This window comes from Etheostoma spectabile, chromosome 22, assembly GCF_008692095.1.
Source record: "Etheostoma spectabile isolate EspeVRDwgs_2016 chromosome 22, UIUC_Espe_1.0, whole genome shotgun sequence".
Taxonomy (NCBI): Eukaryota; Metazoa; Chordata; class Actinopteri; order Perciformes; family Percidae; genus Etheostoma; species Etheostoma spectabile.
This window is the reverse complement of record NC_045754.1, coordinates 13,797,528-13,808,403: the sequence shown is the minus strand read 5'-3', so window position 1 is coordinate 13,808,403 and position 10,876 is coordinate 13,797,528. Positions and strand designations below refer to the sequence as shown.

The 10,876-nt window shown below is 37.9% G+C and overlaps 2 protein-coding genes and 4 non-coding genes across 7 annotated transcripts; all 6 read left to right on the top strand.

The window, feature by feature from the left end:
- The first annotated feature begins 1,584 nt into the window (after window positions 1-1,584).
- rpl7 (ribosomal protein L7) lies at window positions 1,585-6,282 on the top strand. Its single transcript, XM_032504114.1, has 7 exons — window positions 1,585-1,820; window positions 2,331-2,430; window positions 2,558-2,724; window positions 3,277-3,414; window positions 4,638-4,747; window positions 5,444-5,660; window positions 6,235-6,282. The coding sequence occupies exons 1-6, from the start codon at window positions 1,807-1,809 to the stop codon at window positions 5,650-5,652; spliced, it is 738 nt and encodes a 245-aa protein (XP_032360005.1). The 5' UTR covers window positions 1,585-1,806; the 3' UTR covers window positions 5,653-5,660; window positions 6,235-6,282.
- LOC116672655 (small nucleolar SNORD12/SNORD106) lies at window positions 3,117-3,206 on the top strand. Its single transcript, XR_004327620.1, has one exon. It is a non-coding gene; the product is annotated as a small nucleolar SNORD12/SNORD106 (small nucleolar RNA).
- Window positions 3,504-3,595, top strand: LOC116672651 (small nucleolar SNORD12/SNORD106). The gene has a single exon (XR_004327617.1). It is a non-coding gene; the product is annotated as a small nucleolar SNORD12/SNORD106 (small nucleolar RNA).
- LOC116672652 (small nucleolar SNORD12/SNORD106) lies at window positions 5,043-5,132 on the top strand. Its single transcript, XR_004327618.1, has one exon. It is a non-coding gene; the product is annotated as a small nucleolar SNORD12/SNORD106 (small nucleolar RNA).
- Window positions 5,709-5,799, top strand: LOC116672654 (small nucleolar SNORD12/SNORD106). Its single transcript, XR_004327619.1, has one exon. It is a non-coding gene; the product is annotated as a small nucleolar SNORD12/SNORD106 (small nucleolar RNA).
- A 473-nt stretch (window positions 6,283-6,755) lies between the features above and the next one.
- c22h8orf89 (chromosome 22 C8orf89 homolog) lies at window positions 6,756-10,099 on the top strand. Of its 2 annotated transcripts, none has more exons than XM_032504113.1 (7): window positions 6,756-7,201; window positions 7,298-7,343; window positions 7,631-7,725; window positions 8,120-8,258; window positions 8,760-8,867; window positions 8,968-8,974; window positions 9,372-10,099. In XM_032504113.1, the coding sequence occupies exons 1-7, from the start codon at window positions 7,006-7,008 to the stop codon at window positions 9,459-9,461; spliced, it is 681 nt and encodes a 226-aa protein (XP_032360004.1). In that variant the 5' UTR covers window positions 6,756-7,005; the 3' UTR covers window positions 9,462-10,099. The 2 variants fall into 2 exon arrangements, with proteins under 2 accessions (XP_032360004.1, XP_032360003.1); XM_032504112.1 differs by having other exon boundaries at window positions 6,761-7,201; window positions 8,968-9,023.
- The last annotated feature ends 777 nt before the right edge of the window (window positions 10,100-10,876 follow it).

Genomic DNA, 10,876 nt, shown 5'->3' with positions numbered 1-10,876 from the left:
TGTAACGTTAACCTAAAAAAAAAAAATTACCTAACACTAATCTGTTATGTTGTGATTTCCCCCAATGTAATAGCCTGTGCCAAAGGAAGATTAGAGAATAGGCTTTCATATCCTTTAAAAGCCCCCGCCGTTTTTCTCTTTGTTTTTTTTTGTTTTTTAAATTATTTTTAAACAAAGTTAGGTTAGGCTATTTATAATTTACGTTTAAAATGTGGCTTTAGCTGACAGTTGCACAAACAAGCATGACAGATTAACTATCCTGTTGATCGTGTTTTATTTCATTGATGATTTTGTTTTAATCCCATTTATAGGTGAGCATTACTGGGATTTCATTAACACTGAGTATACCCTAGGCTACTGATAGCTACCGAGTTTTTCCACCACGAAATGCAGATTTCAAACCGCCACAGATCAGGCCATTGCCTATCCTGCAAGCAGGTCAATGTCCGTCCACGGGAAAAGCAAAACCATCATTGTTACCTAAAGAATGTCCCGATTTTATGTAATTTGAGCATAATATGCAATAGCCAACTGAACTTAAATCAGAATTCAATAGTCTAAGCAACATCACAGTAGGCTATTTAATGGCATTGATCCCTCCCGAACTGCTCATTGTGGGCAGTGAAAGTGGATCGATAAGGCTTTTCACCAGTAGCCTAGGCTATGCAACGTTTATCCTTATTTCACGTGGCCCTTCGACGTCTTGCAGCAGTGACATGTGGTTGTCCTTGCTAGGTAAGCGTGTCTGGGGGCGGATGTGTGTATGTGTGTATGTGGAGGGGGGGTAATGTAGCCAAATGCGAATATTGCATTCAGTGAAAGGGCCCCTAAGGCTATTAACAACGTCAAGCTATTAAAGCAAAGCTGGCCTATTTACTCCGAGGTCCATTACAGAGCTATAGCCTACATTGTTAATATTGGTCGGCCATAGGCTACTAAGTTGTTTAATATATTTTAGCTCCGTAAGTAATGTAGGGGTATAAGCTCATAATGCTTTAGACCAATGCAAAATATTTGATTTTGCATATGAAATATGCATAACAGTTTGGAATAGAAATGAAAAATAAAATAGTCTGAAATGGAAATACTGAAGAAAAGTAGGCCATTGGTAAAAACGTAGGTCTACTTTGGGCCTCACATTTAAATGATATGAAATGTGCACTATGCATGACCTTAACAGTCAGTCAGGATACAACATCATTTATTTTTCTAACCTTGATGTGCATCACGCTGCCTGAGTTTTAAAACCTGAAGTAGCTTAGACGAAGTGGTCTTTTTTTTACTGAGATTCAATATATTTATAGGCCTATATTTAAAAATGAAGTGTTGGCTCCCTCTGCCGGGACCATGGATGTATTAAGAGGACCGGGACAGCGAGTGTAGTGGAAATTGCATATAGCGTTATAAACGTAGCCTGCAGTGGACCGTCTTAAAACAAAACAACAATGCCGTGCCTAAAATAGAGTCAAAGATGAAAGAAAAAACATTTTAAAGTTAGACTCATTTTAATTTGAGTCTGTTGAAATTGTAACGTACCACTTTTCAAATAAAACATGATAAAAATGACTGGGATATGACACCCTAAATTTCGGGGGCAACCAACCATATTACAAGAGAGAACTCTAGCAACTTGATGCCACCTTTTATCAAAAATACTTTTATTTTTTTAAGAATCCTTCGGTAGGCCAACGCTTGGCTTGGCAAATAAATTTACTAGTCAGGCAGCTGGAAGGACAGTCCGTTGAGGTCCTAAATCCTTTAACGGGGACATGCGCAAAAGAAAATTCCTCTTTCTCGGTGGACGCAATGGCGGACGCAGAGTAAGTGTGTTCCGCTGTATTAAAATCTAAGCACATCCACTATTTAAATAGCCATCTTTGGTTAAAATTACACCCTGGCTGGGTTGTTTGGTTTGCATACACGATAACCCTAGCAGTATTGTTTAGGTTTGGGATTTCTATTGTTATGAACACTTTATGGAATCTTGTATGTAGCCACAGTAATACAACATGGCTGTCTCTCCAGCCTCCGTGCACTCGAAAAGTAGCAAGTATCTGTTTTAGAAAGGTGAACACATTAAAGACTTAACTGCTCGATTAAGTCGTCGAGTTTTATGATGGTGTTATTGGTTCTGAAACGTCGGGTAGCGTTTCAAAGGAGTAACGTTAGCATAACCTATATGGAAGCCGGTAAAGGATGGCTTAACAAGCTAGCAGCTAATTTTACCAGCGGCAATAAGATATTTCATCTTAGTAATTTAGCCATGTCAGGATAACTGTTATTGTCAATATGTTTAAAAAATGGACCTGAAGATTTGTATCTCTTAACAGAAAAAAAGTACCGGCGGTCCCTGAGAGCCTTTTGAAAAGGCGAAAGGCCTTTGCCACCATGAAGGCCATGCGCGTCAAGAAGATGCTGGCTGAGAAAAAGGTAAGTTGCATGCTGATACATTGGCCTGTTAAAAGAGCTGATAAATATTGACTGATGTAGCTGTCTGTTTGCAGCTGAACATGAAATTTGGTCACTGAACGAGCATGTATTCCCAATGTGTTCTCAGGCCCGCAAAGTGACCAGGAAACTGATCTACAAGAGGGCTGAAAAGTACCACAAAGAGTACAGACAGATGTACAGACGTGAAGTCCGCCTGGGCCGTACAGCTCGCAAAGTGGGAAACTTCTATGTGCCAGCTGAGCCCAAACTGGCCTTTGTTGTCAGAATCAGAGGGTGAGTAGTTTCTGCTGTTGATCTGGTGACATAATTGGTGACAAAACCCTTTCAGTAACATTTACATGGATTACTAGATTTCCAACACCACCTGGTGCTTAAGATTGTTAACATGCGTTGGTTAAATCACTATACGTGTTTGTGCATGTGTTTTACCTAATTGATCCAAACCTTGTATCTGTGGCAATGTCTTGCATGCTAGTTGTACAGAAACTGTTTAGAGCTGTTTTGGTTGTAGTGGTATATGAGAAAGTGTGAAACAGGTAGGCATAAGTCAGTCAAGGTGAATCATATTTAGTTGCATACTGTTTTAAAGGGCACTTAAAGTAATACCTAAACATGTTCAATATAGCAATCCATGTAAATGTACTGTCTGCAAAGGCATTGTTAATGCTGTGGTTAATGATGCACACTCTTTCCCCGACTTATCGACTATGGTGATACAATATGCAACATAAGCCATTTTTTTCTGAAACCACATTAAATTGAATTAATGATAAAGCTGTATTCTAATGCAAAGCTATATTCTAATTGTCTTAATTTGTTTTCCAGTATCAATGGTGTCAGCCCCAAGGTCCGCAAAGTTCTGCAGCTGCTCCGTCTCCGCCAGATCTTCAATGGTGTATTCGTCAGACTGAACAAGGCTTCAATCAACATGCTTAGGATTGCTGAGCCGTACATCGCTTGGGGGTAAGGCTGTTACTACTAAAACTTGGAGACACAAGTCAGTGTACTGATATTAACACTTTTACTAGTGTCTTTGAATGCTCTGTCTCTGGAATGTGGTTGATGATGCTTAACTTTTTTCCCCTTCTTATCGACCATGGTGAATACTGACTGAAACTAAGCCAGTTTTGTCTGAAACCACATTCCATGACAGTAATGGGTACAACAGTATGCAGTATTTACACATCTGTATTTTAAGAAAAAATGTATTTATAGTTTATTGTTCTTGACTTAGTTTAACATATAAAGACATCTAGTTGTGACTATCTTGGTCAGAATCAGAAATACTTTATTGATCCCCAAAGGGAAATTCTGTGTTGCAATTGCACAAAGGGGATAGGGGGCGCATAGACAGTTTTAATCAGAACTCTATTAAAATTTACCCTGATGACTCCCTGGATATTCTTTATGTTTAAGGTGTTTGTCTAAAGATTTCCTATCTCAACCCCATAGACATGATTGATTTAATGTTGCTGGTGGTTTCACTTAAAATGTCAGGAAATAAGTCCTGTTTAAACAATTTACATAAAAAATAGATCTAATGTCTAATCTAAGTGCAGAAGGTGAAAGCATGTTCACACAAAATTATGGGTTATGAGTGAACGATAATGTTTTTGATTTGGATGATTGACACCAAAAAGTGCTGTAAAAAAAGACAGTTCCTGTTTCCTGACCTACGCTAAAGAAAAAGCTTAATGGATTTTTTTTTTTTTTTGCAAGAATACCATAGTTTCCAAATTTCAAGGGTGCCGTTATAGCGAATCTGAGTGGAGGGAAACAACAAAGTGCAGTTGGTTGACCGTGCCCCATACAGCCATTAAATGTTAATTACATTTTGTCTTTTGTTATCTGTATGCCAATGCCACTTCATAATTTCAGTTAATATCCTTGTTACTATTGCACAGCTTATGGGTTACTTTTCTATGTACTGTGAAATAAAAAGCATGAGAAATAAAACACTCATTTGTATATCAACTGCAGAGGCTCATCTGCTGTGTTCAGTCACAGAAAGCGGCTGCTGCGCTGCTCTCTTGGGGTTGAAATCTGAAAAACAAATGGCACCTATGGCCATAACCTAATGTTGTAGGAGTTCATGAGTACATGCTAATATTTCTACATTAAGAACTGCATCCCTCAGAGTTGTTTTGAGCTCATTTTAATAACCTTTTTATGACCTGTTCCTCCAGATACCCTAACCTGAAGTCTGTGCGTGAGCTCATCTACAAACGTGGCCATGGCAGGATGAGGAAACAGCGCATTGCCCTCACAGACAATGCTCTGGTGGAGAAGGCCCTTGGTATGGGAACTTTACACTGACTATTCATTTTTTGGTTTAAAAACCCTTAAAGAAATGGGTTGTACATAGCACAGTATACAGGTGGATCTATGTTTTAGAAGAAAACCTCATGTAAAGTTTTACCAGTAACAAAGTGTTATTTCTGAGGGAGTAATAATTGGTAATGTGGTATGCTTTTTCTGAGCTTAATTTTAGATAAGATGCTCTTGGTCAAGGCTATATTAAGGGACAATTTTACAAAGCATACAAGTAGAGTCCCAACGGAATCAATTACTGTTAGATTAAGGTGTAGTTACATGTGGTTAATGATGCACACTTTTTTCCCCGTCTTATCGACCTTGGTGAAAAAACTGAAAACTAAGCCAGTTGTGTCTGAAACCACATGCTTTTAAAACTGTAACTTTACCATTAGGATGTATTTTACTTTGTGTCACAAGGTAAAATGTGTGTTGAGCTTTAAGATTCTGGTGAAATGTTGGAATACAATTGACTCATCCAGTCTGGGTTAAATTGTTCAATCATTTTGCTTATCAGTAAAGCCAAGGTTGTCTAAAATGCACATTTTCTCACTTGGCATAACATTAACAAAGCAAATCTTGCTTTCACTGATGAATTACATTTTTAAGTGCAAGTAGTTAAGTGTGCGTATAGTTCTGCAGGTCAACTTGTTAAGCACATTGCTTTTTTGATCTGCAGGCAAATATGGCATCATCTGTGTCGAGGACCTCATCCATGAGATTTACACAGTTGGAAAGAACTTCAAACCCGCCAACAACTTCCTATGGCCCTTCAAGCTGTCGTCACCCCGCGGTGGTATGAACAAGAAGACCACACACTTTGTGGAGGGAGGAGACGCTGGCAACCGAGAGGACCAGATCAACAGAATGATCCGGAGGATGAACTAAAAGTTATGGTGAGTTGGAGGAATATTACAGGTCTAGAAAGGATAAGTGGTTAATTAGGTGTGGTTAATGATGCATACTTTTTTCCCCGTCTTATCGACTATGGTGAAAACCAGCTGAAATTAAGCCAATTATGTCTGAAACCACATCTTAGCCATTAAATCTTAAATCATCTCAAATACGTGCTTCAGTCTGTGCAAGACAGGACGATGTAATGCAAGGGCAAACTATTAGATCAACTTAAACAATATGGTAATTATTTTAGTCCTAAAGACTTTGTGACTATAAAGTTGGTTCTAAATGTGACATCCATCTATGGCTTAGACTTAAGATTGTCTTGTCTGATAACCCTGAATGATGCCGTCTCTGAGGGAAACTAATCAGCCACCTCTTTTGTTCTAAACATTACCACTTTGAAACAAGTGTTCCCAAAAATGTTTTAAACGTCTTACTGTTATTACCATACTTTTACAAGAAGCAAAGTATGAACATTGTATTTGTTGACCTGATCTATTTTGGAATGCATAAGAAAATGATGCCATGTTTAGTTTCTCTATTTATGACATGCTTTTGTTTGTCTTTCAGGTTTTCAAAGAACTCAACATGCACAATAAAAACTTGGAGAAAAACGGTCTTGTTCTTGTCATTAATGTTGTGACTGTGCCATTTAATTCATCAATGTGCCATCCTGTGAATACACTATATTGTATTTTCCTAGTTTGCTTTTATTAATTTGATTTTAAGCCAATTGTTGACCCTTAAAATGACTAGTGGACAACGGTCTACAAATTTAAAAGTGTAAAACAAATATTGTTCTGAACTGTAGGGTTGAACTTCAATACATTAGTTGCCTTGTCATTCAATGCTAAATTTAAATGCTTAACTGTCATCTTCGTCAGTGAGCCAGTAAGAGTGCAGTGTGTACCAAGATTCTGTGCTGTTTAACATGGAAATGGCACAGAAAGCCTGTTCGTTTGTGTATTATGTTTTTGAATGGGTATCGGAGTCGAGGGATGTGGCCTACTGGTAATGTGTTTTTTTTTTTCTTAATACAATACCCAGACCTAAAACTAAAAACGAGGGAGGATTTGATATATAAAATAGATGAACTTGGTTTGGACTGAAATTTAAAATTTGTGATGAATGTGCTACAGAGCGACTATGTAACGGTTTTCAATAATCAAGTTACCATGGTGACGCAGTGACTCGGTTACATTTACCACCGTGAACGACAGCCTAGCATTACTGCTCGGGGATGTCTAGCTTGTTCAAACTAGCCGTTATTCTCGCCATGTATCGTATGTTTGGTCTCTAACAGGGTTATGTCTTAAACAATTGTTTAATGGCAGCTCCAACATGATGACTTTCCAAGTGGATGCATCGCTGCCCAACGTTACCGTAAAGGCTTTATTGTCGGAGGTAAGCTCCAAGCGCGGCCCTGATGCGGCTAGATATCCATCATACTGGGACGTCGGCATGAGAGCAGGTGGTCAAGGGGCTGTCAGACAAAATAATCAAATGACGAAATTGCCTTTGATTCAACACTTGGGCAGTGAGTAAACGTGCTTCATGTTACGTTATCTGCTAGCTAAATTATCAAGATGCTGCCACACTAACGGTAACGTCATGTCACCGTTGTCTGTTGTAGAGTCCAGGGAATGGAAAACCTTGGTTAGCGGCCACATAGCTCGAGGGTAAGATATTATCATTTTGACAATATGTTTTCTTAGACCAAGCTCATTATTTAAGGATGTCTCTTAAGAGGAAGAATAGCCTCTGGTTTTTATAGAACTTGCTTACAACAGAAAGATGCAAAAGAAATAAGTTGTTGCACACAAAACCTATTGAATGAATATTAGTAGTGGTGTAACACTTAACTAGAATATTACTCAAATGGTGCAGGCCTACTGTGTGTCATTATTCTGCGTAGCATTCCCCTTTTTAAAATCCATGTTTCTCTTCAATCTGTGTGTTATGTTAGGTCACCAAACCTGGCCAGAGATGACAGACTGGCAAAAGAGATCAATGGCTCGGAGAAGGACATCTCTGGAAGACGCTTTCTTTTTGATAAACAATGTAAGAATTGCAGAAGAGGCGTTTACCACCGTCATTATTACAGTTGAGAGTATATTACAGGATTAGTTATATATTCTCAGTCAGAAGTAAATTGTTTACTTTTCACCTAAAGCATTAAATTGGATGCATATTGAACTTGAGTTTTATTTCCCTGGAGTGGAACCAGACAGCCAGTAGGTGGAGTTGTCGTCATACATGGTGAGCACAGGCTTCAGTTCTGTGACTGCAAGTACAACATTGATACTTGAGTATAAATTTACAGTCACAATTAATAGTGTAACATCAAGAGATTAGCCACATTAACATACACTTTTTGTTTTAAAATATCTTTTTAGAAAATGACTGTCTTCATATCATATGTCAGTTTTAATTAGCTACATGTAATTACGTTTAGGTGCGAGGTTAGAGGGGACCAGAACTGTGATTCCTCCACTGGCCACAGACTACCATGTGCACAGACCCAGGAACCAGCATCCCCTCAGCCTCTCCAGGAAGCTTTTCCACAGTCATGCAGGGCGGCCTTTCACCCTGGGGTAACCAGTGGATTAATGTCACTCAGCACAGTAGTTGTAGTCTTAATAGAATATTTCTGAAGACAGCTGCACAGATTGTAGTAACTGAGCCACTGTCTCATATATAAAAATGATTACAAGAATATGAACTGAGAAAAGGTATCCGGTTACAATTTTGACAAGCATACTTTCTCTTTCACAGAAATTTTTAGTATTCTAGCCATATGGGGAGCATGATTATAGCTTAAATCGAATCAAGTGTTTGCATTATGATGAGATCATAATCACTTATTACTATTAGTCCATTTGTGGGAACAGTTTAGTTTGATGGCACACTGCCCTCACTTTCACATAGTACGTAACAATCCTTTAAGATAATTTCATATAATGTTAACATGAAATAATTGGGTCTTTTGAAGGCAATGAGATTGAAAGAAATTGAATTGAAATTATTGATCCTAACAGCCATTTGTGGAGCCCTTCCTTTTTATATGTTCATAACGGCCTCAATTCTTCTTCTAGCTACCCTGAAAGATTTGAACTGAATACAAATCCAGCCATCCTCTTTCCCCCAACTTTAGTCCTCAATGGCAGAAACACCTTCTCTGCTGAGAACTGCAAGCGAAGCAGGTATTTTTGCCCTTATAAACTAAATTAGACCAAGCTAATCAATAGTTCTCTTAATTGTTTCTCACACCTATGCCTCTTCTGCTTCCCTTCTGCTCCGCAGGCCTAAGGTGAATTATCCAACCCACAACCTTCTGACTGTTAAAGATAATCAAAAGAGTGAGTTATTTTAACTCAGCAAACATGTTAGTTTTTTGGATTTTATTTCTTGCAAGTTGCTTGTTGTTTGTGGTTCATAACAAAGTGGGACAATAGGTCACATGGAAAAGGGAGGGGTTGGCGTTGTCAGGTGGACTTATACCTGATGGATATAACGTATTAAATCCATATTACGCATAACTTCAGAAGATGTAGAATGAACCAAACATCATGAAAATGCCCCATATATTATACTTATTATTTTTAGTGTATAAATCTTATTATAGATCTCATTCTAATATTTGTTCTTCTATCCATCTGTCTCTTTCTGTGTATTTCCCTGTCTCCTGCTGACCTCTTGCCACACAGGCCAGTCCTATCCAGACCCGGTGGTCGGAGCCCCACGCTCTTTTATCCACAGGATATCTGTGCTGTCCACCTTGGAGGGTGAGACGGTGAGACAAGAGAAGCTCAAGAAAATGAGGAAAGCTAAAAAACCTTCATCCTGACAATCACCTTCTTCCCAGTCACACTGGTCGAGGATAAAAACCTTTGAGTCTGTGCCAACAACGTCTGAGCAAAATAAAACATTTAAGGCACCGTGTTCCTTTCAGTGGCTTGTTCTCACTGCTTGTTTGTCCTCAGTGGTATTAGTCTTCTGCCTAACATGGCTGGTCTTCACATTTTGGGATTCCTGACCCGAGCTCCTCTATTAGTGATTGCATGTAGTATTTACTGTGGTAAATTACAGTGTTCGCTATGACAACAAATGCTGATGATGAATATTAAATCGTTTCTTTTCTGACTCACAGCTGTCAGTAGCACTCAACATATGCATAAAAAAGATATTTATGTTACCTTTCTAATGGCTTGTAATGGCTGTTATGTAATTCTGCCATAATTTTCGCTGTATCATGAATATGTTGAAGATGCTGTAAAGCTTGGATCTCATTATAAGAGTGTTTAAAACATTGCTGTTGTATACATATCAAGCTGTGTGGAATATATATGTACATATTGAATAGTTTAGCAAAACCATTATTGTGCCTTGTGAAACGTCTTCCTGGAAATAAATACATTTATTTTTGTTATTGTTACTCCTTTTGTCAAGAAAATTTCCCTGTTATGAGTTTTGTTATAGCTTCTAGAGGGCTAATAAAGGGAGCTTCCCCTTTTGGCACATACACTCCATATCGACCAGCGCAATATTGAGAATGCCTAAAAGATTGCAATGAAACATAATCTGCATTCCATATCTACAAAACAGACACAAAACTGTGCCCCCAGATCCCAGAATGTGGTACTTTCCCACATGATGCATTGTTGTATTGTATTGTATGGAGGGAAGCTCACGTCTGAATAGTCTTCATTGTATTTGACAAAGACAGCATAGTGTTTTTGTTTAGAGAGAAATGAGCATTTTATTATTCAAAGATGTAGCAGCTGGAGTCCTGATTTCTTGTTTTAAATTTGTGATGCTATGAATTGTAGGGACTTTTTTTACGTGCATCAAGCTTTTTTGTCACAGGCTACTGTAACTGATGTTTTTATGACTTCTTTCAACATACTTCATTGACATTTTAATTATTTTTTTGGGCCTTTTATGACTTTTTAATTACTTTTTTGTGATAATACTATACTATAACATGTTTATGACTTTTTTCATGATACTATACTATGACATTTTACAACTTTTTTCATAATACTATACTATGACGTTTTTTTACTACATTTGACATAGTATATCATGACAATTTTCTTACCCTACTATGACTTAAAGATTTTTTTTACATACTATACTTTGTCTTTTTTACAACTTTTTGACATGCTAAGCTATGACTTATTCATGACATTTTTTCAACATACTATGCTAT

What these genes read in the sequence shown, in the direction of transcription:
- c22h8orf89 (XM_032504112.1), top strand. Translation starts at nt 7,006, where the DNA reads ATGATGACTTTCCAAGTGGATGCATCGCTGCCCAACGTTACCGTAAAG. An exon ending in GGGCGGCCTTTCACCCTGGG is followed by an intron (nt 8,259 to 8,759) that starts GTAACCAGTGGA and finishes TTCTTCTTCTAG; the next exon opens with CTACCCTGAAAGATTTGAAC. An exon ending in TGTTAAAGATAATCAAAAGA is followed by an intron (nt 9,024 to 9,371) that starts GTGAGTTATTTT and finishes CTTGCCACACAG; the next exon opens with GCCAGTCCTATCCAGACCCG.
- rpl7 (XM_032504114.1), top strand. An exon ending in TTTGTTGTCAGAATCAGAGG is followed by an intron (nt 2,725 to 3,276) that starts GTGAGTAGTTTC and finishes TTTGTTTTCCAG; the next exon opens with TATCAATGGTGTCAGCCCCA. An exon ending in TCTGGTGGAGAAGGCCCTTG is followed by an intron (nt 4,748 to 5,443) that starts GTATGGGAACTT and finishes TTTGATCTGCAG; the next exon opens with GCAAATATGGCATCATCTGT.